Here is a 24,132-nt window from a genome sequence, read left to right on the forward strand (position 1 = left end):
TAGATATCCATCTATCTCCCTCCAAGTGGAACCTCCAGTCACGAATTCGCGCAGCTGTTGTGTTGTCCGTGGTGCAGACGTAGTGTCAACTCTCAATATCACACCAAGTATCGTGATTTAGGAAGATGACAATACTTGGCGAGATTTTGATATTGTCCTCATGTGACAACAATGAGCCGTCCCATGCAAATGTGTGTGCAATCGCATTGGTAAGTCTTGCGTTCCCTGGGCATAACGTTCAGCAGGAGATTGGTGATTCTGCAGGAGAAGTCCTAGTGGTAGTAAGTTACTTCTACTGTGTCCTCGTCCTGTTTCAGCCACTGACAATGTTTACATGTGTTATGCAGGTGCAGGCCCCCCCTCGCAGCCACTCAAACTTGAGAAGGAGCCCGGATTTGACTGGGAACCAGGATTTGACTCAGTTAACAGAGTTGACACCGCAGCCAAATTTTGCCCTAGGAATTGGGACTTGCCGAGTACCACGTGCCTCCAATCGTATATTAATATTAACAGCAACATAGCCTCGAAAAGGATACAACCGAGAGCTGGATCACCAGTAGCATTCTTATCCATGTGACTCATGACTTGTGTGCACAGGTGCAGTGATGTTGTGGATTAGAGTCCAATTAATTTACAGATAGCCTACGTAAGTGTACCGGCCTCGACGTATGCAGGGGTATATGCGTGCTTAACATGTGTTATATATTGATATGCTTATATGTCCTAGGAGGTGGCAATCGACTCGAGTGGCGTTACAATGAGTGGACATTGGCTTCCTTTTTTGAATTGTCCAGAAACATATGGCCGTGTAAGAACGCTGTTCGAAGAGGGTGTCAGAATGTATCCTGGATATGATGTGCGCCACTTACACGTTGGCTTTGTAGATTCTTTTGTCTGTTTCGGCAAAGCTGAAAGTCGTCAGAAGGATATAGAGAAATGTCTTCATCTCGATCATAGAGAAACGCATCCCGATGCATGACTGAAGGTCTAAATGAGCGATGTATGTCGACAAAGACTTGAGAAAGCTTACTCTCGGCCCAGCGGAGAAAGTCAGAAGATTGGAGTATAGTCCTGGAAGTGACAGCACATCCTCCGAAAGATGATCCCATCGATCAGGGCTGTAAATTCGTTTCGTGAGGTGGTTCAATTAAGCGGGCGCAAAAAGCTTACTCAAAATCCCAGGCGTTAGGTCCCCACATACCCTTGTCGAGGTTGAAAGCCTCTACTGGGACGTGCACGAAGCTCCCTTTCGACACGCTTATAGACTTTTGCTCCGAGATCGTGCCATCGCTCAAGTGGACGGGGTATGATACAGGTATCTCGTCATCTTGCGTTGCAACACGGAGGGAAGAATGGACTGGAGGGACCAGACGCAAGGACTCCCGACAGACGTTGTTCAAGTACGGTAGGTTCTGAAGGGTGTTGTGTAGAGACTCAATTTCTTCAGATGACAACCGGGATATTGGAGTAGTTGGCACGATAGAGAGAAGTTCCGTACGAAGACGAGTTTGCAAGTCTGGATGCTTTGCAAGGAGCAGGAATGTCCACGTTAGAGCTAGGGATGTCGTATCGGACCCTGCGAACATGAAGGTATTAATGTTGTGCAATATATCTTCGTCGGAAATTCGCTGATCTGATGGAAGGTCTGTTGCAATATTGGATTTCACTACGATTCCGTCAGCCGACCGACTGGAAGAAATGACGGTAGACTCACACAGCAGACTCAGTAAATCTTTACCGGTATATGCGGAACCGCTATTCTGTCCATCTATAATTCTGGATTTTTTCTGCTGCACTAATTTTCCTGCTACACGGCGAATAGTTTCTTGGCATCTGTGGACGGTCTTGGCCCTCTCATCAGGCTGCAGAGCTCAGTCAGGATTGCATTCATGAGGAAACTGATGTAAACGCACGAAAAGGTTATTTAGGATGGGAAAGTAAATCCCCAGAACTGTTCTCACTGCATCTCCTTGCGAGACAGCAATCTCAAACATCTCCTTATACGCAGCAAAGAGTTCGTCCGACTCGTTCTGTATGGCGTTGAAGTTGTAGTCAAAGCCTGTGGGTGATGCATGATTGTCAGCTAAAGGCTGGGTGCAAGACCCAACATGAGTTACCTGCTAGCCCAATAACGTCGAAAGTAGCTCGGCTGATCCAGTGACAGATATCAATTTCCACTTGACCAGAGTTCTGCTTTTCTGAGGCTACATTCTCCTCCTTCACTGCCTGACTCATATTCATCCACTTATCTTTGAGTTCCTCTCCCTTGCTAAAGACAAGTGGCACAAGTGCTCGCATATTCTGAATGGAAAATGCAGGGATGGCGACACGCCGTTGACGTTTATGGACATGACCTTCTGCAGCCAGCATACCGCAACCAATGAGACTCGTAATAAGTCTTCGAGATTGCCAAGGTTTCTCGTAGATTGTGCTGTTCTTTAAGACGTGTGCAACGGAAACAGGGTCAAGGGGAAGGAGGCGTTCGTCCCACTATGTCAAACAGTCATTCGCGGTTCTCATATTTTACAGACCAGTCACTCACAGGACCAAGCCCCCTTATACGAACGTTCCTGCCATATTTCTCCACATAGGCAGCATGAGTCCTGGGTGACCTGAATGGGCTTATGGAATGTGTGAGCAGAGTGGTCTAGTGAGAGAGGCAAAAACTTACTCGAGAACAGGTGACATGTGGTTGTGCAGTGGCCCATTTAATGGTGGTCCAGCCAACTTTCTGAGGGGATTGAACCGGGGTGCTATAGTGACATGGTATACAACATAACTTGTGAGTAATAGAGCAATAGCAGAACAGAAACCGAAGAAAATAAATGAGACTGATATCATGACGCGCTCTACCGTCACCCAGAAGTGGAGAAATTTGGTGGTTCAATGCAACGCCGAAACAACATGGATATATATCTCATGGCTAGAGGACAATAGATTATGTGACACACGGTCACACACGCGTCTGTCACGTTTGTTATTGCATTTCCGATTTCATTCTGGGGTTAGCATGAGGCTTGTTGCAGGCTTGCCAAGCGTCTGTCGGCCTGAATCCAATTTCCCTGAATTGATACCTTCAATCCGCAGCGTGCTTCCGTTCATTATGATAGAATTGGCTAATTTGTTTCTAATTTACGGACGTGGCAGTACAATAGCAGGAGGAAGAGGGAAGTCATCGAGGTCCACTGCACTATAGCTGCTTGCCAGGGTCGCTAGAGTTATCTGGGAGCCGAGAAGGTCCCGAAGATCGGGTCGTAGGCCTTCGCATCCTGGGGGAAAAAGTAGGTTTGTGATCAAGGGTGTCGTCATGGTATCGGGTGCATGTTCAGTTTCTGTATCGGATGGTTCATCGTCCTCGTCGCCTGCTACTTTGAAGCCCAGGGACAATAGAATAGGCTTGTCCATCTGCATGCTCCTCGTTTGAACTCTTCGCAGCTCGAACATCTCCTCTCTCAAACTTTCGCGGTCTGCGCTTGCTCCAGTGTCGACAGTCTGCAAAGATGCCGTGGGTACCAGATCCAAGCCAGAAGGGCTCACGCTCATTCCTGTGGATACAGATTCCAGAAAGCCTACATCATGAGCATCTCCCCGATCTTCACCATATCCCTCCTCGACGATAGAGCCAGCTTCGACTGATTTTCGAATGGTGGCAAATGATTTGACTTGGGATGCCCCGTGGACAGACGATGTGATGGCAATGGAATCTAGAGAACGTTGTATGGCAAGGCCCAACGTAAGGGCAATCTCACTGCCGCTCTGGCTTTGACAGTCATCTTCACACTCCTCGAGTATGCAATGCAAAAGCGGCCTCGGGTAACTTAAGGAGTCCGGTTCTGGCGTATATGAAAAATCTGACCACGTCGTCCGCTGCGGCAACTCCGCCGATCGATCTGCAGGAGTCCGTGATGCATGGGATGTCTCCGTTGGGGATTCCGCGTTCCTGTGATGCAAGATGGCCTGAGCCTTCCGGAAGATCCGCGAGAACCAGGAGGGTGTCGTTCTCTTCACGGGACGAGTCGCGTGTTTTAGATGAAACGCCAACCTCTCTATGGACGTGGGCGAATTCTGAAGCGACGATGCAGATGAATCTGGACTCTTCTCATCGAAGACCTCTTTCCCTTTGTCCGGCACTAAGTCTGTCCCGTCCTTGTCACTCCCCTCTCTAGTTCCCTGGCGACGTCTCCGCCGCCTCATGATCTCTCCTGCGACGATAACGCCTACCAGGCTCCCCATGATCACAATGGCAACGACAACCGCCACTAGTGCATTGCCTCCCGACCTCTCGTTTGGAATTGTAGGAGGCAATTGCTGTGCAAGAATTTCCGTTGGCGCCTGCTCTGCCGTGATGAGTTGCCCGGGCAAGAAGGCACCACTCGCCGTACTTTCCGGGTGTGGTGTAGACGCCGGTTCCGCTGGAAGCATGGATGTTGGATATGTAAAGAATGAATTGTACCTGGCAAGTGTCGTATTGATTGCCTCCTCATAGGGAGCTCGATGCGCATGTCCGAATATGCGGTAGTGAATTTTGCGTTTCCCCGTACCTGTAGCGAACGTCGTGGCGGTAGTCGGAGGCATTGCTTATAATGCCAGGTGGGCTGATAGCACGGCGAGTAGGCGGTAATACAATAAACAGGTAGTGGTGGAGCGGTGAGGATGAAGGTGGGACAACCTCTGCAGTACTATGATCACTTGCAAGGTGGCTGACCCGCCCCTCAAATACACTCAGTTTGACGCATTTCCTCGGCACCCAGAGTAATCTTCATGTTCTTCGTAAGCAGCTGCGCACAGTCGGGTCATAATGCATAATGTTGCGACCAAAAATGTTTACATTTTTAAACCCGCACCGCCGAAGCAAAATAAATCTAGCAGCAACTGGTTTCGATCCAGTGACCTCAGGGTTATGAGCCCTGCACGCTTCCACTGCGTCATGCTGCTGTTATTTAGTCGGCAGAGTTTGCCTATATTACAATTGCCGACCATCTTGTCTAGCAGGAAGATTTAACTTGTCGAGTTCGAGAATCTAAGCCGAGCAACAGGAAATCGACGGTCCTCGATAGAGAGTCATAGAGTTGGTGAATACTTTGAGACTAAGACTTTGCAGAAACAAAGGGACTTCGAAAGCTTTGGGTGAAATACACACTGGATTCGACGACGAACAGAGTGATGCAGAGTTCTGGAACAAGACACTCTGTTCCGGACACTACACTCTACATCAGTCTGTTCGTGCAGAGGATCTGTCATATTTATCGGAAATCAGATCGGTGATTTTGCTAGCATTAGTGTTGCAGCCGAAGTGAAGTAACTTGAAAATGTGAGACTTTGGTTGACTTCGTTATTCAGAAGTCAGTCGAAGTGGCACATGTCCACTGGCATCCTGAGTAGCATGTCGAAGCTCAGGCAGCTGGTCATGCAACAGTCCTGCTCATCCATCTGGACCAGTTGATAGACTCTGGCGAATGGAGTACGAGGGGGAAATTCTGTTTTTGAAAACGAAGAATTGCAATAGACCAGGTGGCTGATAAAGCAATGGTTCTTCATCGAAATCACAATTTCCCTATCGCCCATCTGGACTGTCCGTATAGTAGATGGAATACGAGGGGAGAACAAGTAGGTTGTGGGGCGTCGGAGCGTAACCTAGACGAAAGCTCATAGAAATGCTTGCCTGGAGCATTGAAACACATGTTTGGTTTGATCGATAGATGAGCTTGTCGTTCTGAGGTGGGGTTGGAATAGAGTCTAGGACTAGACGCAGATCAATAATTAAGCGAGTCTATGCTCGAGGACGGTGGACGCATGAGCGCTGCTGTACCGACAGTCAGCCTAGTATATGTCATCGAGAATCTAGTGGAACAGGGTGAATAACTTACAGCTGGCCAAAATCAGACGCTTTTGATAAGCCGCGTCTCCAACAGCAGTGCCAATTTTTAGGGTGAATTGGAACGCACAGATCAGGGTGGGTACACATATAATATATATGAGCAGGCGTTGTCAGATCGGAAGTTTGGAAAGAGGAACGTCCGTGTAGGAATAGTACTTGCTTAGTAAGCACTAGTTTGATTTCACAAGTTTCCTACACTGGCACGGTGGCACCTGCCGCATGGCTGAGCATCCCGACAAAGGTGTTCTCTGCCCGTCTGATCTCGCTTTTAATTCGCAACCATTACCAGCTACAGCTCAAATAGGAAATGAAAATATCACGGAAACACAATGGCCATCGACACGAACCTGTACAATCAGAAATCGGGCTTCTTGCGTGTTACCGTAGGCTTCTTGTCTCCCATGTGCGATTTCTCTTTCAACCTGGCGCCTTTTATTTACCGGATATCAACTACATAGCCTGACTCAGCACAGCTAAGCACAAGCATCAGAGTAAAGCAATGAATGAGATACACACATGGATACATCCATACACCCGTTGGCATTGATCATAGTCGTTCCTGGAGCAAGCAGATGATCACTTGCTAGTGAATGAATTGTCTGATAGAAGCTGTAGGAACCGGGGAAAACGAGGAAGATTTGAAGATATCTATGAATCTATAAGAAGTGACGCCGCAACCAGGCTTGGAGGAAACAAGAACGAATCACCGTTTCGTTCGTTCAAGTTCTCTGAGGTATCGCAGTATCATTGGCCAATAATATCACAATTGAGTTGTACATCAGATAAGAGCAGAAACTTCTCATTTTAACAGAGGCCAATGGTTCCGCATACACCTACATTCCCTCAAACTGTACTCGTCCTACTCATCGACATCGACAAGTCTACCTGAGTGTCTAACATCATTGTTGACATGGGTGCGTGGACATGTTCGTTGCTACATCGAAGGCGGAATAGAATTCGTGATGCTAGAACGCTGTGAACGACCAGCTGTAGCCTAGCGCAGTGGGTTCAAGATCAACTAGTAGTAAGAGTGCAGCCGGTGACGTACGAGTCAAACATATTGCTGTAGGCGCTCTGCAGAAAAGAACGGAAAGTTAGCGAGTCGTAGGATTTGATAGATTAGACGCGTACTGGAAGTGCACCCCCAAAGATAACATTGACGAGTGTAATGGCTTCCTTGAACGCGTTACCAATAACATCTTAAGAACCAACTATTTCCACGCACTGAGGATGCACAACATGTAGAACATGCCATCGCGGTATAGGGTTACTACAATTCCGCTCTGAAAATTTTATAGTCGTGAACCCTCTTATATACATTGAGTATCAGCATCACTGCCAAGTTGTCATGGGTAAGAATGCCAATAGATAGCTTTGGATGATCACTGACCAATTTCGAATATCGCCAAGATTAAGTACACGATCGCAGTGTTGCGTGTGCTCTCGAAGTAACAGGTTCCTGGAGGGGGCTCCTCTGATAGTCGTATTAGAATGACTTTCGTTCGTGAACACTGATGAACTCACCTCCTGGAATCAACATCGTAGGACTGAGGTCTGCGGCAAAGACGGCGGAAACTGACAACTATGCAATAATAAAAATTTATGCTATCATTCCTGCTCTGTAAAACACGCACCACACCATAAACAAATAGCCCGATCAGTAATATTTTACTCTTTTGCCAGAATGCCCAGGTCCGAATAACCAGCAAGGCTACCAAGGAAGTGAGATCGACTGCGCTCTTAACATGCATGTGGAATGCGCACCTTCCGCAGCAACGATACTTATGACGTGAACAACTGAAATTCACATTATTCAAGTTGCATGAAATTTGAAAAATGAACCGTTTAACAGGTAGTCTCACTATTTTCTTCCACTTTAGAGGTACACTTTCCCCACGCAATCAGCTCAGCGTAGAAACTATTCGCCACCAAGCTTACCTGATTGCTGACACGTAGTACGTCTAAATATATGCCCATCAGGAACACACAAGATAGGAGAATCGGTAGTAGATCACTCGCCATATGCGGCCATTCCAACACCTGCGAAAGGCAAATATCGGGAGATGATGAATATGACACGAGTTACATCCCATGGTTTGAACCAGGTGCATTGCACCTGTGGGGAGTGGTCAGAACAACAGTCGCGAACAGACAGATATTTCCTCGACCTCTTCGGAAAAAGTGATACAATAATCAAACACCTGCAACATTTGAGGGTAGAAACACAAGAAATGTGTTTGATACTCACGAGGATGGCGAGACTACCCACTAAAAATGGTCAATGCCGTAGTTCAGTTTTTGGACGCCGATCTGCGAACACTCACAATTGGCGTACTAAATCATAATGTTAGCTTCGAGTTTATCATCGGAGGCAAGCCACCCTTCACTCACCTTGACCGTCTGCAACTTTGTTATGTCTGAGACCGATAGTAGGGAAGACATATCAGGATAATATTGGTACTCAGTGTGCACCTTGTAGTACGTGTCTACAAGTCCTGAATGTAATGACGGTGAGTATTAAGTGTGATAAAGTTCGATGGGCATTAGTATTAATTTAGTGGACTGAAACTGCCCCAGTTATATTAAGCCTGATACAAACCGATACTGCAGTGCATGATGCTGATCAGAGATAATAACAGGATCTAGGTGCCATGTACTATAATACGAGATGCCGAGGATTGAAATGACTGCAGCAGCAAACGCGGCTGATAGGGCCTGTGAGATGCAACTTCAATTTCGGTGGAAAGCAATGCAACTTACGGGAAATGAACCAGTAAAGATGAGTCAGAAGTCCGGGAGGAGATTAGGTCACCAGTGACATTGCTATGCAGTAACATCAAACATGCAACCCAGCCTTAATCTCATTTCAGTTCTGGTCTCCTTCAATTATGACAAAAGATAAGTACAGGTTCGGACAAGTTCGGACGCGTCACTGAGAACCGGTTCGGGGACTGCCGCAGCACTAAGTTGTAACTCCCACGGTCATCGAAGTTCTGAGTAGTAGCGGATTTTTTTTGGAGCAAGCAGCTGATCACGCTAGTGAATGAAGTGTCTGGATCAGTCTGATGGAAGCTGTGGGAACCGGGGAAAACAAGGAAGATTTGAAGATATCTATAAATCTATAAGAAGTGACGCCGCAACCAGGCTTGGAGGAAACAAGAATGAATCACCGTTTCGTTCGTTCAAGTTCTCTGAGGTATCGCAGTATCATTGGTCAATAATATCACAATTGAGTTGTACATCAGATAAGAGCAGAAACTTCTCATTTTAACAGAGGCCGATGGTTCCGCATACACCTACATTCCCTCAAACTGTACTCGTCCCACTCATCGACATCGACAAGTCTACCCGAGTGTCTAACATCATTGTTGACATAGGTGGGTGGACATGTTCGTTGCTACGTCGAAGGCGGAATAGAATTCGTGATGCCAGGACGCTATGAGCGACCAGCTGTAGCCTAGTGCAGTGGGTTCAAGATCAACTAGCGGTCAGAGTGCAGCCGGTGACGTACGCATCAAACATATTGCTGTAGGCGCTCTGTAGAAAAGAACATAGTAAAGTTAGCGAGCCGTAGAATTTGATAGATCAGACGCGTACTGGAAGTGCACCCTCAAAGATAACATTGGCGAGTGTGACGGCTTCCTTAAACGCGTTAGTCAAGAACATCTCGAGAGCCAACTATTCCCACGCACCGAGGATGCACAACATGTAGAACATGCCATCATGATATAGGGTTACTACAATTCCGCTCTGGAAATTTTTATAGTCATGAACCCTCTTATATACATTAAGTATCAACATCACTGCCAAGTTGTTATAGGTGAGAAGGTCAATGAATAGCTTTGGATAATCACTGACCGCTTTCGTACATGGCCAAGAACATGTATACGATCGCAGCATTGCGTGTGCTCTCGAAGTAACAGGTTCCTGGAGGGGGCTCCTCTGATGGTCATATTAGAACGACTTTCGTTCGTGAACACCAATGAACTCACCTCCTGGAATCAACATCGTAGGACTGAGGTCTGCGGCAAAGGCGGCGGAAACTGACAACTATGCAATAATAAAAATTTATGCTATCATTCCTGTACTGCAAAACACGCACCGCACCATACACAAATAACCCGATCAGTAATATTTTACTCTTTTGCCAGAATGCCCAGGTCCGAATAACCAGCAAGGCTACCAAGGAAGTGAGATCCACTGCGCTCTTAATGTGCATGTAGAACGCGCACCTTCTGCAGCAGCGATACTTATGACGTGAACAACTGAAATTCACATTATTCAAGTTGCATGAAATTTGAAAAATGAACCGTTTGATAGGTAGACTCACTGTATTGTTCCACTTTAGAGGTACACTTTCCCCACACAATCAGCTCAGCGTAGAAACTATTCGACACCCAAGCTTACCTGATCGCTGACACGTAGTGCGTCTAATATATGCCCATCAACACACAACTCCGAACAGGACACGCCCCCCTGAACAAACACCTTCACCGCATTGCCAAAGCACCCAGTCCGATCTGTCAACAGTGCCGACAACGTGAGGAAACGGTCCATCACTTCATCATCACCTGCCCACAGTACACAAGACAACGACACACCCTTCAGATCGAACTCGGCCCGCAGACCAACCATCTTAAGAACCTGCTGAACAACCCAAAGTGCATTAAACCACTATTCCGCTTCATAGCGAGCACGCGCAGGATGGAACAGATATTCGGCGACGTTACCCCACCCGTAGACGAAGAAGACGAAGAAGACTGAACAATCCTTCCCCCCATATATCGCCTTTAGCTGGCCTTACCCGACCTCGTGTTTCACCTGGTCCAATGATTGTACACCACCAAAACCGCATACAAATAGTATATTACAGTAAATACTCGCAAGTTTTGTCTACCATAGGGCTATGCCCCAACGGACAATAAACGATGAAAAAAAAAAAAAAAAAATCAACACACAAGATAAGGAGAATCGGAGTAGATCACCCACCATATGCAGTCATTCCAACACCCGCGAAAGGCAAATATCGGGAGATGATGAATGTGACACGAGTTAAATCCCATGGTTTGGACCAGGTCCATTGCACCTGTGGGGAGTGGTCAGAACAATAGTCGTCGCGAATAGACAGATATTTCCTCGACCTCTTCGGAAAAAGTGATGCAATAATCAAACACCTGTGCGCAACATCGAAAGAAATTTGAGGTAGAAACACAATAAACGTGTTTGATACTCACGAGGATTGCAAGACTACCCACTAAAAATAGTCAATGACTTAGTTCAGTTTTTGGACGCCAATCCGCAGACACTCACAATTGGCGTACTAGATCATGATGTTAGCTTCGAGTTTATCAGAGGCAAGCCGCCCTTCACTCACCTTGACCGTCTGCAACTTCGTTATGTCTGAGACCGATAGTAGGGAAGACATATCAGGATAATATCGGTACTCAGTATGCACCTTGTAGTACGTGTCCGCAAGTCCTGAATAGAGCGACGGCGAGCATTACTTAAGTGTGATAAAATTCGATGGGCATTAGTATTAATTTAGTGAACTGAAACTACCCCAGTTATTTTAAGCCTGACTAGTGCAAACCTGCAGTTAGTAGAGATAATAATAGGATCTAGGTGCCATGCACCATAATACGAGATGTCGAGGATTGAAATGACTGCAAACGCTGTCTGTCACTTCCACCGTCGAAAATAATATAGGGCCTGTGAGATGCAAGTTGAATTCCGGTGGAAAGTAATGCAACTTACGGGAAATTGAACCAGCAAAGATATCGATGACTCTGGAGTCTGGGATTTAATTGAAGGAGACTGTTACTCAACATATCATCGATCAAGCTTTCGATCAATCAATCAAGGCTAGCTGGGTTGCTTGTTTGATGTTACGATGTTACTGATAATCATGCAAATGATGCATAGCAATATTGTTGAATGACCTAATCTCCTCCCGCCGGTGATACCCGGACCTCCGCACATACGTCTCTTCCTCGCTCTAATGTAATGTATCATTTAGCCATTACAATGAATAATGCATTATTCTCACCGGGTGAGGTGCTGTATCAGCTACTACGTAAGACTTAAATATATACTAAATCTCTAAAGTAGTATATACAAGAATTGACACCGCAACTAGGCTTGGAGGAAACAAGAATAAATCACCATTTGATTCCCTCAGGTCTCGCACTATCATTGGCCAATAAATAATAATAGTATAAGCTCAGAGGCCGATGGTTCCGCATACTAGTACACCTACATTCCCCTCAAACTTCACTGGTAGTACCCATCCCACTCATCGACATCGACGAAGGTCGTAAACAGTTTAGCTGAGTGTCTAATGTCATTACTGACATGGACGGTACGTGGACACGTTCATTGCTATCTCGAAGACGGAATAGAATTCGTGATGCCAGGACGCTGTGAACGACCAGCTGTAGCCTAGCGCAGTGGGTTCAAGATCAACTAGTAGTAAGAGTGCAGCCGGTGACGTACGAGTCAAACATATTGCTGTAGGCGCTCTGCAGAAAAGAAAGGAAAGTTAGCGAGTCGTAGGATTTGATAGACCAGACATGTACCGGAAGTGCACCCTCAAAGATAACATTACCGAGCGTGACGGCTTCCTTAAACGCGTTAGTCAATAACATCTCGAGAGCTAACTATTTCCACGTACCGAGGATGCACAACATGTAGAACATGCCACCGTGGTATAAAGTTACTATGATTCCGCTCTGAAAGTCTTTATAGTCGCGGACCCTCTTATACACATTGAGGATCAGCATCACTGCCAAGTTGTTATAGGTAAGAATGCCAATAGATAACTTTGGATGATCACCGACCACTTTCGAATATCACCAAGAACAAGTATACGATCGCAGCATTACGTGTGCTCTCGAAGTAACATGTTCCTGGAGGGGGCTCCTCTGATAGTCATATTAGAACGACTTTCGTTCGTGAATACCAATGAACTCACCTCCTGGGATCAACATCGTAGGAGTTAAGTCTGCAGCAATGGCGGCGATGATTGTCAACTATGCAATAATAAAAACCTATGCCATCATTCCTGCGCTGTAAAACACGCACCACACTATAAACAACTAATCCGATCAGCAAATTTTTACTCTTTTGCCAGAATGCCCAGGTCCGGATAACCAGCAAGGCTACCAAAGAAGTGAGACCCACTGTGCTCTTGACATGCATGTAGAACGCGCACCTTCCGCAGCAGCGATACTTATGACGTGAACGACTGAAATTCACATTGTTCAATTTGCATGAGTTTATGAACCGTTTGGCAGGTAGGCTCACTATATCCTTCCACAGTAGAGGCACACTTTACCCATGCAATCAGCTCAGCGTAGAAACTATTCACTATCTAAGCTTACCTGATTGCTGACACGTAGTGCGTCTAAGATATGCCCATCAGCAACACAAGATAAGGAGAATTGGAGTAGATCACTCGCCATATGCAGTCATTCCAACCCCCACGAAAGGCAAATATCGGGAGATAACGAATATGACACGGGTTACATCCCATGGTTTGAACCAGGTCCATCGCACCTGTGGGGTGTGGTCAGAACAACAGTCGCGAACAGACAGATATTTCCTCGACCTCTTCGGAAAAAGTGATGCAATAATCAAACACCTGCAAGAAATTTGAGGTAGGAACACCAGAAATGTGTTTGATACTCACGAGGATTGCAAGACTACCCACTAAAAAAATAGTCAATGCCGCCGCTCAGTTTTTAGACGATCCGCGGACACTCACAATTGGCGTACTAAATCGAACGTAATGTTAACCTCGAGTTTATCAGAGACAAGCCGCCCTTTACTCACCTTGACAGTCTGCAAATTCGTTAGGTCTGAGACCGGTAGTAGGGAAGACATCAGGATAATTTTGGTACTCAGTATGTGCCTTGTATAAGTACCTACTCGCAAGTCCTGAATGGAACCCCGATGAACCTGCAAGCATCACTTAAGTACGATATTCGATAGAAGGCATGCACTAGTATGGATTGAGTAATTTGAAATTGCCCCAGTTATTTTAAGCCTACAAACTGATGCACAGCCAAGCTATAGTCATCAGAGATAGTAAGAGGCGCCATGCACTATAATGCGATGTGTCGAGAATTGCAATGACTGTAAACGCGGTCTGTCACTCTCACCGCGGGCAAAATATAGGGCCAACTTGAATGTCGGTGGGAGGCAACGCAACTGTTACTGGAAATTGAACCAGCAAAGATGACTCTGGGAAGGAAACCAGTACTGAAATAAGATCAGTGCCAGACAAGAATGTTGCTCGCTTGATCAATATTAATGATGTTACTAGCATCCCGAAATGATGGTACCAGCCAACTGGATTACATTCCAAGGCAGGCTATGGCGCCGCTGCGATAATGATGCATAGCTATGCCACTATATGACATTGATAGGCACGGCACGTCGTATGTCAGGGAGGGCCTGATTAACTTGGGGTGCCAATTGACATTTATATACCGGAGTCAGCGTAACCTAATGTACTGAATAAATGCGATGCATAAATCAGTGCACAGCACAGCACAGCACGGCTAGCAGCTGTAGAGGTGATGTATCACCTCGATTGATCCCAGTGTTTGGCTTTCGGCAGGACTTTCTGCCAGTGGGCACTTATATTGCTTCTATCGCCAATGGGTTCTGATTATCTATCAGCGAAGCAGCTGCGTGCTACTTTCATATCGATAGACCGGATCTTGCCTTGTTCCGAAGCACTGGATCGGCGCTTGGAGGATGTATAATCCTCACAATAATGCTGGTATCGATTATCCTTGTCGTATAGAATTGATAGCTGAAGCCGTTGTGGTGTATCCTCCACCCAAGAAGGGATCAGCACATCGACTGACCCTCGACGAGTGTCGCCTGCATCAGTTGGGATTTAGCTAGTAAGTACGTATCATTCACAACGTCTCTTGCCCTTATGGTGAAGGGCCAGGTATTAACGACAACAAGATATAGCCCCACGACTCAGTCATTCTAGTCCCATGATGATCTTCGTATTATACCAGCATGCCACTTTAAGAAAAATGAAGTTAGCTCTAGATGTCATGACCAAGACCATAAAAAAAGTACTCACGCGATACCAGCAGTTTGGAGAGTTCTGCAGAAAAGCTCTCATCACTAAACGGAAAACAGGACAAATAAAGAACCCACGAGATAAATCCACAAAACATAGCAGACGTCGCAAGTGTTGCAATGGTTTTGCCCCGCGATGGTGCCAAAGCGCCGAGCACACCAATCTGTATACCTAGCGATCCGAGATTTGCAAATCCACAGAGCGAATATGATGCAATCGTGAAGGCACGCTGCGACAGGGGGTTTGAACTCGCTTGGATGGTTGATAGTTCTGCAAGAATTCAGCCATCAGCTACCTGTCCGTGAATTGGAATTACAAGAGTACCTAAATATGCAGCAAATTCGTTTTCAATTAGCTTCGTTGCTAACAGTTGTGAGACTCGGAGGATCTCATTGCTGGGGACACCTAGCGAGATATCAGCTTGGATAGCTCAAGATCGCAGAGATGTATCCAAACCCAAGAAAAAGGCGACAGGATACCCGATATATCCCAAAACTAGCTGTAAAGTAAGCTGGTGGATGCCGAATCCATGGCCGACCCATGTCAAGACGGCATTGATAGCGGCGACGAGCGACAAGATCGTCAATACGTTAGTGCTATAAAAACAAGCTGAGTGACTCGTTGATGGCCGTTTCAAGGAGCTCACAGGATTTGTCCTGCGACCTTTAGGCCAAACAGACCTCCCAAAGAAAATGCGTGAAGAGCGTTGACTGGCTGTTCCTTTCCCTCGTCCCCGCGGTCCACTATTATGTGGCCACGAGTAACAGGTTCGTCGAGTTCGGGAATCCGCATCTTACTGATGGCAATAGAAGCAGGTATGCTCATGACAGATGAAGTGATAAGATTCTGGGGTGGAACACCCAGGGCAACGTAGGCGGTCAAAACAGATCCGGAGATGGTGGAGAAACCTTGAATTCATAAATATTAACGTTCCGTTGGCAGAATATGGCGAACAAACCAGAAGTCATGCAAAGATGAAGTTCCGATGGGGTCATGATATCAACATAAGGCTTGACCAAACACGCAGACTCTCCTTGGCCTACCCAAGGAGAAGCAGCCGCAACGACCGCCTCAGCGCCAGACACGTTCATGAGCTTGAAGAATAACCATGCACTTATGAAAACAATGAATCTCGCTCCTCGATGAATAATGTGTTTCATGTACTCACAATCCTTTGACCATCCATTGCATGACGCCGAGCTTTGGTACAAGTTAGCATTGAGGACCCCGAGTAGGGCCTAGTCACTGACATAGTACAACATTTGAATTGTGGCGATGAAAAAGATTACTGCGGAGAGCTATCATTTCATCAGGTTGCATTCGAGCTTGAGGACACAACCCTCATACCACATTCACAAAAAACCAACCCTTTGCAACGGTTGCTGCATCGAAGAAAAACGTAGCTCCGACATCGGCTTCCGACAAGAAATCGTTTGCGAGATCCGCGATGTATTTGAAGAGGGAAAACCCAGCGCCGGTCTTGAGCACAAAAAGAGCAATAGTTTGTTGAAGGAAAAGGCCGACTATCACGGTAGGCCTTGCAATTCAAATCAGCAGATGCACTAGGCCGAGAAGGGGGCACCAACCAGCAAATTGCCGATCTATTTATAGAAGACAAGTAGAAACCGCACTGGAAAACAAACAACCCAAGTACTGAAATTGCCCGATGTCCATAATCGCTGTTCTATAACGAAGTCAGCTTATCAAAAACTCACTCAAGGCAACAGAACTCACGCCAGTGAGTGGTAATCCGAAAGCAGACCCAAACACGATGGCAAGAAGGCAGAGCCATCCAATTGTCAATCTCGCCGTCCGAGGAAGCTTGTACCAAGGCACCTGGACGCATGGTATCCATACAGCAGCAATAGGCTCCGTCACTACCGAATTGGGTATGAAGCGGAACGCGATGATGCTTAAGAGTACGGATAATAAGCAAAAGGGATATTATTGCATAGATATCACTACTTACAGTAAGAAGGACCACGCGAAAACTGTCCGCACGACCCTTTGAAAAGAATAAAGGTTTGTTACTTGAAAGACTCGGAGGACACATCATACCATTGTCCGCGTGTCGCTGTCAAAATGGTGGAAGAGATCCACCACCCAAGGATGAGTGCAGCGAGTGCAATCAGGACGACAACACGCAGTCTCTTATCGGACGTGTTATTCGCTTGCGTCCCTTCATCCTTTTCCTCTGTGCTCTCCGGATCGCCCCCAGGGTTTACAACGCGTGCGGTTTCCCGGTTTCCATCAGAGTTCGTGGAGACGGACGTCTTTCTGTGTAAGAACTTGTTCTCTACATCAAAATCGCCTGCTGGAGCTGACATGTTGGGGGGCCAGAAGAAATGCAGAGAGAGAGATGAGCGTCAATTATACGACCTCTTTAATATTGATTGGGGCCCCGAGCAACCTCCGAGTCCGTACATGTGGACTCATCTGTCATATGCGGCGTCATGGGATAGCCTGATGATCCCAAGTTCCTGGGCATGCGTGCACCGTGTTTTTTTTTTTTGAAATTCACGGCGAAATAAAGTATATACAAAAGACCGGACACCAGAGGAAAAATGGAAAAACTTATCGGAGCCAATACGGAGCTTTACATTCGCCGAGCGGACCAAATCGTAACTGGCCCGAATTGGTTGCCTTTGGAAGGTGTACGTGAAGGGATCGCAGTAATATTATTCCATCCAAGATGGAGTCTCTCGTCGATTAAGACCACAGAGGTCAAGCAAAAGTGCCTGCGACATGAGAAACGAGTGGTGGTATTTGATAAATAAATATAAATGATAAGTACTTAAGTTCTTATCTAGATGGGCGTTCGAGGCAAGTCCAGTCTATTTATATTTGTCGATTCAGCCCCACGGATCCAGAACGTAGTGTACATTGTTCGAGCAAAATACTACGAATATATATACTGTGACAATATTCAGACAACATTTTACACCTCAACTAATCTACACAGATTATTGCCGCCAAGCGCGACATCATGAGACATGAGGTATGTAAAAACAAATGGGCGGTGGACGTTTGTGAGATAGCGAAGATAGCGGGAAAGAGGATGAGCCAGGATCTGTCATGGCCATAGATAGAGTGTACAGCTCAAAAGGCCAAGCGCACTCCCATTTATGTAACGTACAACTGCTGTAACACCATTCCGATTCTCCAGCAGATTAAATTCACACCTTGAGTGCCTTGATAAACTTCCCGCTCGCAATCGCTAGCCACTCTCCAGGCGCTGTCGAGTGACCCGTATTCATCGTCATCCCCTGTATCTGAGGAGACCATGCGAGGTTGGTCACTTCGCTGCTCGCAGAATAGGCCATTATCGGATCGCTGACCACACGTTTCTTGACATCTGGCCGCGGCGAATTTAAGCGAGAATTTGCAGTGCGGGGAGAGGTCGCCGTTTGTGTGTACGTAGCGAGGTCCCACAGTAGAACTTGGCAATCATCCCCTGCATATAAAGTTCAGGTCGAACACATGCACGAGATTCATCGCAGTTCTTACCTGCGGTAGCCAGTGTTGGTCTATCGGTTGTGCTCCATCCCATCGCGTTCACCTGCGCGCGGTGCCCTCTCAGTTCTATCACCGGCTGACCAGGACTCCGCATATCTAAAATTTGCACATCCTGTCCATCCATATGAAATGTGGACATGTAATTTGAGTCAGCGGGGTTGAATGCGATGCGCAGTAGAGGTGATGTAGGTAGACGCGATGATGCTGAGGCTGCGGGCGGACCGCTTTTGGGTGCCGGTGTTTCATACAAAATGGTAGAATGCTCTAGACTCCGTAGGTCAAATGCACGAAGACTACCATCTGCCCCAACCGATACGAATATATCTGTCGATCCCGGAAGCCATGCAACGTCGTAAACTTCTCGATCGTGGGCAATGAGTTGTGTTATGGCAGTGGATGTGTCGATGTTCCAGACGGTACACGTCGTATCTATTGATGATGTGACAACTAAGCTGGGGGCTTTCTCATTCCAAGAGAAACTGGTTAATGGTGGACCAGTGGACTGGTTTTGGATTTTGGATTGCTGGTACACACAAAGGCGTCAGTGTTTTCAATCAGGGCGTGAGTTTGCAATCACGTACCCCAGACAGTGCCGTCTTAAGTGTCAACCGATGCCCTCCGCCCGTGGGCTGCCTCCCAACATAAGCCGACGACGCTGGCGGTGCATCTCCAAAATACTCCCATACCCTCAGCGCATCTCCAGTCGTGGCAAGTAGCTCTGCAGCTGGTGCCTTGCCAGTCCATTGGAAACCGCTCGCACTCGCAGGTTGCCATTGCAAATTGGTTGCTGGGTATCCATGGTTTGCTTCTACCAGCGTCACAAAGTCGGGGTAATCGGTATAATCATCCTCAACAAGGACGCGCTCATCTTGAAGTCCTACGATAGCAATCCGATTCCGATAGTCTTCAGAGAAGGATGCAATTCCGAGACGGAAAGCCGATCGTGGACGAGATTGATGTCCAGGTGCAGTTGACTTGCACCAATCAAGCGCATGTACAGGCCCTGATCAAGGTTACCAAGTATGTTCGAGAAGTGGTGACGATGTATTGGACTTACATGGTGCTTCATACTGAAGCAAAGTTGTTTGGGTCATAGCGCACGCTGACAGTAGCTAAAGAAGTGTTTGATGTGGCGTGGACGTTACGGAGTACATAATTGTATAACTTCGATCAAACTCTCGATATACTTAGCAAGTGAAAATTCGGATTATCTCGAAACCTAGGCCTGAAGCTTAAGTTACTTTGGAAATATCGCTGATCAGACGAACTTCACACGTAATTGGTGTCAAAGCAACAGAGCACGGTAACTTGTGTTACAACGGAACAGGATATGTACAGCGAGAGCATATTTAGCAAACGTAGCAGTGCATCATTATGATATTTGGCCTATGTTTTGATGTCGAGTGGTTGTCAGAGGTTCGGAGATTGACCGGGCGTTGATCACGAGAAGGGCGGTGAAGTCGGAGGAGGCGGATGAAGGTGATGGTAACTTTTAGCGGCGAGAGGCGAATATGCGATCGATGTCGGAAACAGACGTGACCAGTCGAGCCAGGGGGAAAGAAAAACACGAAAGGATAATCAGCAAAATAAAAAAGATAAAAAAACGGCAGTCAAGCATGTCGGCGATTTCAGTCAGAATCCACCATGGAAATCGCGCCGCATTGTTCACAAAAGCTCCACATTGTCCTTGAGCCGTCGGGACCAGCGGAGCAGGCAACACGAAGCTTGGGTATTTGTGAGCAATGCGAGCTACAAAGCACGGCATTATGAAGGCAGAAGGGAGGGAGTGACAAGTCAGAATCATAATCGAGGATGAGGTCTCCTTATACTTACCCATGGTGAGTGAAAGAACTTGCAGGTTGTAACAGCCCAACCGCCTTGTCAGAGTTGTCCGCTGGATAATCGACGACCTGGGCGAGACGAGGGTACAGAGCTGTATGAAAACACGTAAATGCGAGTGAGAGTTGGTATCATCTGAGCCTCAGGTGTACATACGAGAGTTATGATCGATGGCATCCGAATATAGAGATGAACCACTTGACGAGCTGGCAGTAGAATGAAGGCGAGAGTGATAGTTTTCAGGGAAAAACGAAACGACATCATCATGTGAAGGAGATTCAGACATAAGAGCATCAGCGTCAGGTTCATAGTTCGGGAAGGGAACCATTTTCAGTTGCTTGGCGACCTGATATGAGCAAGTATTAGTGGGGAAGTAAAATAAGATAGACTAAATAGAATGACCTGGGGGCAGTCGTCAGTAGCATCAAAGTCGAATTTGCGCTTCATGGCCATGATATAATAGGGCGCTAGTGGGTGTATGTATAGGCAGATGAAGCTACACGTTAGAGTTCTTGGGAAAGGAGGAAAGCTGATATAAAGCTCGAACTTATACACGATCAGATTTGTTAATGTTTGGCGCATATTCGCGGAGCGAACACCTCACAGGAAATGTCGGAGTAGCGATAATCGGTGGTCGGCTCAATCGGCTGGTATCAAGCCGATCCGATCCGATTGGTTGATTCCTACTAATTTCTCTTTCTCCATTCTGTTACTTGCTGTGCACGTGACACCACACAGCCACACAACAGCCTGTTAACGTACTTCGTCGCAAGCTTGACGTGTCACACCAGCCCTGACTAGGACCTTTACAACTTGAACCTCGAGATCCAAGGCATTGAGCAATTCATACCATATAATAGCAACCATGGATCCGGCAGACATCCCACTGCCAGCTTTTCTAGACCCCCTCCTTGACTTCCTCGCTGATCAGCTTCCCGCACCTCTGTACTCATTTCTGCTCTCATTTCTCTCGCACTCGCTTGCGTTATTCACAGCGCTTCTTTCCCTGATCTCGTCCCTAATTTCCTCCAAACCATGGCAATGGGATGCACAAACTATCCTTCCTCCTCTTATCAGCTTCCTTGCCGCATATCTCGCACTAGTCAGTCTATATAGAACTACTAGTTGGATGGTTAGAACCAGCATCTGGTTCATCAAGTGGGGAACCATCTTCGGAGCGCTTACTGCGGGGGCGGGGTGGTATATGGGGCAGAATGCGGGTATTGGAAGCACAAGCATCATCTCTAGCTTGGCCGGATTCATCTCGGACGTGCTGAATGAGCAAACCCAGACCACTCCTGGTACATCACAGTCACCCAAGACGCGTACACAACGCAAGTCAAATGACCGTCCCAAATCGTGGGAGTCATTTGAGAAGCACAAGCAATGGCAGTATCAGGAGCGCGACGGGAACCAAGAGGGGAATGACGCTCAAAAGATCATGTCAAACATCGCCAAAGCTGCCAATCGCTTACTGGCGGAAGGTGGATGGTGGGACGCAGCTCGGGGGATTTTTGACGGGCCGACCTCCGATGATAAAGCCACTAGCAGTGACAGCGACAGAAGGAAGAAGAGTAGGAGTCGATGATACGTTTTTCAAGCGTAGGCACACTTATTATATATCAGCGTATATGATTCGAATAAGAACGATTCGCGGAGCTTCGACCAAAGTGACATTGCAAGGGAAGCATGAATACATAGTGAAACTCTCAAAAGAAACCAATCAAGCCTTGACTGCCTCTCCGTTGTATCGGTGACTTGCTCGATCGTTAGCATAGAATTCAAACTCCTGAAGCTTGGCCTAAAACTCACTTTGCAATCCGAACCAACTGTCCTAGACCGGTCGAGCCGACAAAGAAGTTCACCTGTACAACGGCGCATGAGTTATCGTTATCGTCGTCAAGAAAACTAGGACCCTTACCGCTGCCAAACTGTAGTTTACTGGGGTAATAACCATTGAGTACCTCACCCAGATAAAACCTGTGCATGCGAGCGCTATCCGGGAACAACTTAATCAGGGAATAGTGAGTCAATGACACATCTACGTACCAACGTTTTGTGATACGCTGAGTTTATCTGCTGGCCGACTCATGTCCTTTACACCAGCGGCAACAAGACACCACTTCATCAATGGTGCCCAGAAAAACACTGTCTTCGGACCTGCCGTGACCAGGACGTGCGTCAGCGCCAAAATCTGCCATCAACCAACATCCCACGCACCAGCTGGATGATTCATGAATGCGGAGAGTTTCGACCCTGCGGCCGCAGATGCTGCACCAGACATTGCTAATGACTTAAAGGGGACGAGCAAGGAAATGAATGTCGAGGTGACTCAGGTGAGTAAGAAATCGAGAAGGCACTTAAACTTCACACAAGTGAGCGTGAACTTTCACCAGTTTATTGTTGCCGTTATTCGGAGCGGATTCGGAGCGCTATGGATGCACAAATGGGAATAGCCGGGAAAATCATGCGATTAATGCCAATGTGAGACTTATATAATATTGATATTTTTGAGTACTGCGACATGATGTGAACAACTAGTACTTGGGACAAATCGTGACGCAGTGTCTGTTTCACATAGTAGAACACGACCCAATCAATAGTGGCGCGCCGAACAAGCGTTGGCAGTGTACAGACTGTGTAATGTCAGTGTGGCGCATCCTGTCAAGGATGTACCTCAATCTGCGCCCAGAGATCCTCCCACCCACTCAGCAACCAAATCTTTCCAACAGTCACCGATCTGCATATGCTCTCCCTGACATGCCACAAAGTCAATACGTCCGCGTTCGTCAAGCTGTCGAAGGCCTATCCAGTCTTCTTTGTAAAGGTTTTGTAGACGCATCGGGATGATGTCTTTGGTGTTCACTCCACCGAGCATCGGCGTCTGATGGGATTCAGATGCTTGGTCCATAGTGATGTCTTCAAGAGGTTGCTCGGAGCCGAACCAAGCGCTCTCCTTTGGGATTACAGTTTTGTCTTGGAGGAAGAGGACGAGAATGAGCTTATTCAGAGAGGCAAGGTTATCTGCATATGATAGATTGCGAGAAGACGGGAGCAAGACTTCATTGTTGATGTCCGGTAGAAAGCTCCCTGACTCCATATATTGCGAGAGCCGGTGCGGGTCTCTGAAAAACTGAGCCTGATGATGAATGAATTAATGGTAGCATGATACATGAGGGGGATTTCTGACAAACCTGAACAAGATTCTCCTGTGCCCATTCACTATAAACACCCCTATTTGCTGCTCGACGTGCGACCTGGCAAAGTAGATCCCACGTGTTGCAGGCTGGTAAACTTGATACACCCATGTGTTGTGACCCAAAGGTGATCAAGTTATGCACCGGCGGGCTGTTATTGCGTTCCACGTAGCCACGAAGGAATTGACCTCCCTGTGAGAATCCTATGGCATCGAAACCGCGGCTTAGTTCGGGTATCTCAGCGAGCTGCTGGGCAACTTGCACGATTTGTTTGTTGACATTGCCATACTGACGGATATCAGGAAACTCGTATAATGGCATTATGAATACTCACAAAACTTGCACGCTGGTCTACATTTGGGTCTTCGTCGATGAAGATGGAGTGGACGAATATGCCGGGGTACATTTCCTTGACCTCACTCTGAAAGCTCTCCATACCAGAAGATGCGTAGGTGTCACCCATTCCATGCCATATTACTAGGGGTCGTATATTATTCACAGCTGCACTAGACACAAGGTTAACGAGACTTGCGAAGAGCACAATTGAGGGGAGCATGATGAGCGTCGAAGCAATTGCTTTTAAGTTGTTACTACTAGTA

The 24,132-nt window shown here is 46.9% G+C and overlaps 12 protein-coding genes and 1 non-coding gene across 13 annotated transcripts; 1 reads left to right on the forward strand and 12 right to left on the reverse strand.

The window, feature by feature from the left end:
- Nucleotides 1-585: 585 nt before the first annotated feature.
- Nucleotides 586-2,924, reverse strand: F5147DRAFT_687079 (cytochrome P450). The gene is made up of 9 exons (XM_041436813.1): nt 2,672-2,924; nt 2,543-2,621; nt 2,118-2,490; nt 1,914-2,059; nt 1,715-1,862; nt 1,171-1,666; nt 1,031-1,118; nt 870-979; nt 586-817 (listed from the first exon to the last, which is right to left on the reverse strand). Exons 1-9 carry the CDS (start codon nt 2,839-2,841, stop codon nt 724-726), a joined length of 1,704 nt encoding a protein of 567 aa, XP_041294641.1. The 5' UTR covers nt 2,842-2,924; the 3' UTR covers nt 586-723.
- Nucleotides 2,925-3,022: 98 nt separating this feature from the next.
- On the reverse strand, nt 3,023-4,732 carry F5147DRAFT_687083 (uncharacterized protein). The gene has a single exon (XM_041436814.1). The coding sequence runs from the start codon at nt 4,573-4,575 to the stop codon at nt 3,133-3,135; it is 1,443 nt and encodes a 480-aa protein (XP_041294642.1). The 5' UTR covers nt 4,576-4,732; the 3' UTR covers nt 3,023-3,132.
- Nucleotides 4,733-4,863: 131 nt separating this feature from the next.
- Nucleotides 4,864-4,935, reverse strand: F5147DRAFT_t66. Its single transcript has one exon. It is a non-coding gene; the product is annotated as a tRNA-Met (tRNA).
- Nucleotides 4,936-6,602: 1,667 nt separating this feature from the next.
- On the reverse strand, nt 6,603-7,350 carry F5147DRAFT_687088 (uncharacterized protein; the record flags this gene model as incomplete). Its single annotated transcript, XM_041436815.1, has 5 exons — nt 6,603-6,872; nt 6,927-6,950; nt 7,091-7,161; nt 7,185-7,213; nt 7,269-7,350. Coding segments are annotated over 5 exons (357 nt in total), but the record flags the coding sequence as incomplete, so codon positions are not given.
- A 1,715-nt stretch (nt 7,351-9,065) lies between these two features.
- Nucleotides 9,066-10,141, reverse strand: F5147DRAFT_687095 (uncharacterized protein). Its single transcript, XM_041436816.1, has 7 exons — nt 10,111-10,141; nt 9,981-10,057; nt 9,737-9,818; nt 9,571-9,681; nt 9,476-9,516; nt 9,390-9,415; nt 9,066-9,335 (listed from the first exon to the last, which is right to left on the reverse strand). Exons 3-7 carry the CDS (start codon nt 9,759-9,761, stop codon nt 9,185-9,187), a joined length of 354 nt encoding a protein of 117 aa, XP_041294644.1. The 5' UTR covers nt 9,762-9,818; nt 9,981-10,057; nt 10,111-10,141; the 3' UTR covers nt 9,066-9,184.
- Nucleotides 10,142-10,618: 477 nt separating this feature from the next.
- F5147DRAFT_687097 (uncharacterized protein) lies at nt 10,619-11,775 on the reverse strand. The gene is made up of 6 exons (XM_041436817.1): nt 11,253-11,775; nt 11,189-11,198; nt 11,113-11,132; nt 11,020-11,052; nt 10,868-10,964; nt 10,619-10,782 (listed from the first exon to the last, which is right to left on the reverse strand). Exons 1-6 carry the CDS (start codon nt 11,301-11,303, stop codon nt 10,772-10,774), a joined length of 222 nt encoding a protein of 73 aa, XP_041294645.1. The 5' UTR covers nt 11,304-11,775; the 3' UTR covers nt 10,619-10,771.
- A 228-nt stretch (nt 11,776-12,003) lies between these two features.
- Nucleotides 12,004-14,087, reverse strand: F5147DRAFT_835909 (uncharacterized protein). Its single transcript, XM_041443982.1, has 14 exons — nt 13,709-14,087; nt 13,641-13,650; nt 13,566-13,585; nt 13,485-13,517; nt 13,336-13,432; nt 13,258-13,280; nt 13,181-13,205; nt 13,089-13,121; nt 12,959-13,035; nt 12,849-12,906; nt 12,715-12,798; nt 12,549-12,659; nt 12,371-12,494; nt 12,004-12,316 (listed from the first exon to the last, which is right to left on the reverse strand). The coding sequence occupies exons 1-14, from the start codon at nt 13,757-13,759 to the stop codon at nt 12,142-12,144; spliced, it is 921 nt and encodes a 306-aa protein (XP_041294646.1). The 5' UTR covers nt 13,760-14,087; the 3' UTR covers nt 12,004-12,141.
- Nucleotides 14,088-14,726: 639 nt separating this feature from the next.
- F5147DRAFT_102768 (Na+ dependent nucleoside transporter C-terminus-domain-containing protein) lies at nt 14,727-17,502 on the reverse strand. Its single transcript, XM_041428027.1, has 14 exons — nt 17,040-17,502; nt 16,951-16,986; nt 16,716-16,893; nt 16,568-16,665; nt 16,329-16,518; nt 16,232-16,279; nt 16,150-16,181; nt 15,940-16,094; nt 15,628-15,889; nt 15,438-15,577; nt 15,306-15,386; nt 15,059-15,251; nt 14,982-15,005; nt 14,727-14,920 (listed from the first exon to the last, which is right to left on the reverse strand). The coding sequence occupies exons 1-14, from the start codon at nt 17,306-17,308 to the stop codon at nt 14,905-14,907; spliced, it is 1,722 nt and encodes a 573-aa protein (XP_041294647.1). The 5' UTR covers nt 17,309-17,502; the 3' UTR covers nt 14,727-14,904.
- Nucleotides 17,503-17,844: 342 nt separating this feature from the next.
- F5147DRAFT_610226 (WD40-repeat-containing domain protein) lies at nt 17,845-19,638 on the reverse strand. Its single transcript, XM_041432421.1, has 4 exons — nt 19,555-19,638; nt 19,079-19,500; nt 18,489-19,020; nt 17,845-18,435 (listed from the first exon to the last, which is right to left on the reverse strand). The coding sequence occupies exons 1-4, from the start codon at nt 19,589-19,591 to the stop codon at nt 18,158-18,160; spliced, it is 1,269 nt and encodes a 422-aa protein (XP_041294648.1). The 5' UTR covers nt 19,592-19,638; the 3' UTR covers nt 17,845-18,157.
- Nucleotides 19,639-20,125: 487 nt separating this feature from the next.
- On the reverse strand, nt 20,126-20,789 carry F5147DRAFT_573724 (uncharacterized protein; the record flags this gene model as incomplete). Its single annotated transcript, XM_041431174.1, has 4 exons — nt 20,126-20,246; nt 20,331-20,430; nt 20,493-20,682; nt 20,739-20,789. 4 exons carry the CDS (start codon nt 20,787-20,789, stop codon nt 20,126-20,128), a joined length of 462 nt encoding a protein of 153 aa, XP_041294649.1.
- Nucleotides 20,790-21,071: 282 nt separating this feature from the next.
- F5147DRAFT_752668 (uncharacterized protein) lies at nt 21,072-21,924 on the forward strand (the record flags this gene model as incomplete). The annotated part of the gene is made up of 1 exon (XM_041440220.1): nt 21,072-21,924. The coding sequence occupies exon 1, from the start codon at nt 21,202-21,204 to the stop codon at nt 21,922-21,924; it is 723 nt and encodes a 240-aa protein (XP_041294650.1). The 5' UTR covers nt 21,072-21,201.
- Nucleotides 21,925-22,144: 220 nt separating this feature from the next.
- Nucleotides 22,145-22,620, reverse strand: F5147DRAFT_744950 (UPF0041-domain-containing protein; the record flags this gene model as incomplete). The annotated part of the gene is made up of 4 exons (XM_041439719.1): nt 22,145-22,201; nt 22,258-22,331; nt 22,386-22,496; nt 22,557-22,620. 4 exons carry the CDS (start codon nt 22,618-22,620, stop codon nt 22,145-22,147), a joined length of 306 nt encoding a protein of 101 aa, XP_041294651.1.
- Nucleotides 22,621-22,793: 173 nt separating this feature from the next.
- On the reverse strand, nt 22,794-24,107 carry F5147DRAFT_835915 (palmitoyl-protein thioesterase). The gene is made up of 3 exons (XM_041443983.1): nt 23,868-24,107; nt 23,531-23,821; nt 22,794-23,475 (listed from the first exon to the last, which is right to left on the reverse strand). The coding sequence occupies exons 1-3, from the start codon at nt 24,087-24,089 to the stop codon at nt 23,014-23,016; spliced, it is 975 nt and encodes a 324-aa protein (XP_041294652.1). The 5' UTR covers nt 24,090-24,107; the 3' UTR covers nt 22,794-23,013.
- Nucleotides 24,108-24,132: the final 25 nt, after the last annotated feature.

This window comes from Suillus discolor, assembly GCF_016758755.1.
Source record: "Suillus discolor strain FC423 chromosome Unknown F5147scaffold_18, whole genome shotgun sequence".
Lineage (NCBI taxonomy): Eukaryota > Fungi > Basidiomycota > Agaricomycetes > Boletales > Suillaceae > Suillus > Suillus discolor.

What these genes read in the sequence shown, in the direction of transcription:
- F5147DRAFT_687079 (XM_041436813.1), bottom strand. Translation starts at nt 2,841, where the DNA reads ATGATATCAGTCTCATTTATTTTCTTCGGTTTCTGTTCTGCTATTGCT. An exon ending in CACATGTCACCTGTTCTCGA is followed by an intron (nt 2,622 to 2,671) that starts GTAAGTTTTTGC and finishes ACATTCCATAAG; the next exon opens with CCCATTCAGGTCACCCAGGA. An exon ending in AGATTTACTGAGTCTGCTGT is followed by an intron (nt 1,667 to 1,714) that starts GTGAGTCTACCG and finishes ACGGAATCGTAG; the next exon opens with TGAAATCCAATATTGCAACA.
- F5147DRAFT_687083 (XM_041436814.1), bottom strand. Translation starts at nt 4,575, where the DNA reads ATGCCTCCGACTACCGCCACGACGTTCGCTACAGGTACGGGGAAACGC.
- F5147DRAFT_687095 (XM_041436816.1), bottom strand. Translation starts at nt 9,761, where the DNA reads ATGTTCTTGGCCATGTACGAAAGCG. An exon ending in TCTTTGAGGGTGCACTTCCA is followed by an intron (nt 9,416 to 9,475) that starts GTACGCGTCTGA and finishes TCTTTTCTACAG; the next exon opens with AGCGCCTACAGCAATATGTT. An exon ending in TACAGCAATATGTTTGATGC is followed by an intron (nt 9,336 to 9,389) that starts GTACGTCACCGG and finishes CCACTGCACTAG; the next exon opens with GCTACAGCTGGTCGCTCATA.
- F5147DRAFT_687097 (XM_041436817.1), bottom strand. Translation starts at nt 11,303, where the DNA reads ATGTCTTCCCTACTATCGGTCTCAGACATAACGAAGTTGCAGACGGTC. An exon ending in TGGGTAGTCTTGCAATCCTC is followed by an intron (nt 11,053 to 11,112) that starts GTGAGTATCAAA and finishes TGTTGCGCACAG; the next exon opens with GTGTTTGATTATTGCATCAC. An exon ending in GCATCACTTTTTCCGAAGAG is followed by an intron (nt 10,965 to 11,019) that starts GTCGAGGAAATA and finishes CACTCCCCACAG; the next exon opens with GTGCAATGGACCTGGTCCAA.
- F5147DRAFT_835909 (XM_041443982.1), bottom strand. Translation starts at nt 13,759, where the DNA reads ATGTCTTCCCTACTACCGGTCTCAGACCTAACGAATTTGCAGACTGTC. An exon ending in CTCTACTGTGGAAGGATATA is followed by an intron (nt 13,122 to 13,180) that starts GTGAGCCTACCT and finishes TGTGAATTTCAG; the next exon opens with TCGTTCACGTCATAAGTATC. An exon ending in GATTAGTTGTTTATAGTGTG is followed by an intron (nt 12,907 to 12,958) that starts GTGCGTGTTTTA and finishes ATTATTGCATAG; the next exon opens with TTGACAATCATCGCCGCCAT.
- F5147DRAFT_102768 (XM_041428027.1), bottom strand. Translation starts at nt 17,308, where the DNA reads ATGTCAGCTCCAGCAGGCGATTTTGATGTAGAGAACAAGTTCTTACAC. An exon ending in TCGGATTACCACTCACTGGC is followed by an intron (nt 16,666 to 16,715) that starts GTGAGTTCTGTT and finishes ACTTCGTTATAG; the next exon opens with AACAGCGATTATGGACATCG. An exon ending in AATAGATCGGCAATTTGCTG is followed by an intron (nt 16,519 to 16,567) that starts GTTGGTGCCCCC and finishes TTGAATTGCAAG; the next exon opens with GCCTACCGTGATAGTCGGCC.
- F5147DRAFT_610226 (XM_041432421.1), bottom strand. Translation starts at nt 19,591, where the DNA reads ATGACCCAAACAACTTTGCTTCAGTATGAAGCACCAT. An exon ending in GCTTCAGTATGAAGCACCAT is followed by an intron (nt 19,501 to 19,554) that starts GTAAGTCCAATA and finishes AACCTTGATCAG; the next exon opens with GGCCTGTACATGCGCTTGAT. An exon ending in TTAAGACGGCACTGTCTGGG is followed by an intron (nt 19,021 to 19,078) that starts GTACGTGATTGC and finishes TGTGTGTACCAG; the next exon opens with CAATCCAAAATCCAAAACCA.
- F5147DRAFT_835915 (XM_041443983.1), bottom strand. Translation starts at nt 24,089, where the DNA reads ATGCTCCCCTCAATTGTGCTCTTCGCAAGTCTCGTTAACCTTGTGTCT. An exon ending in TAGACCAGCGTGCAAGTTTT is followed by an intron (nt 23,822 to 23,867) that starts GTGAGTATTCAT and finishes GATATCCGTCAG; the next exon opens with TATGGCAATGTCAACAAACA. An exon ending in CACAGGAGAATCTTGTTCAG is followed by an intron (nt 23,476 to 23,530) that starts GTTTGTCAGAAA and finishes ATTCATCATCAG; the next exon opens with GCTCAGTTTTTCAGAGACCC.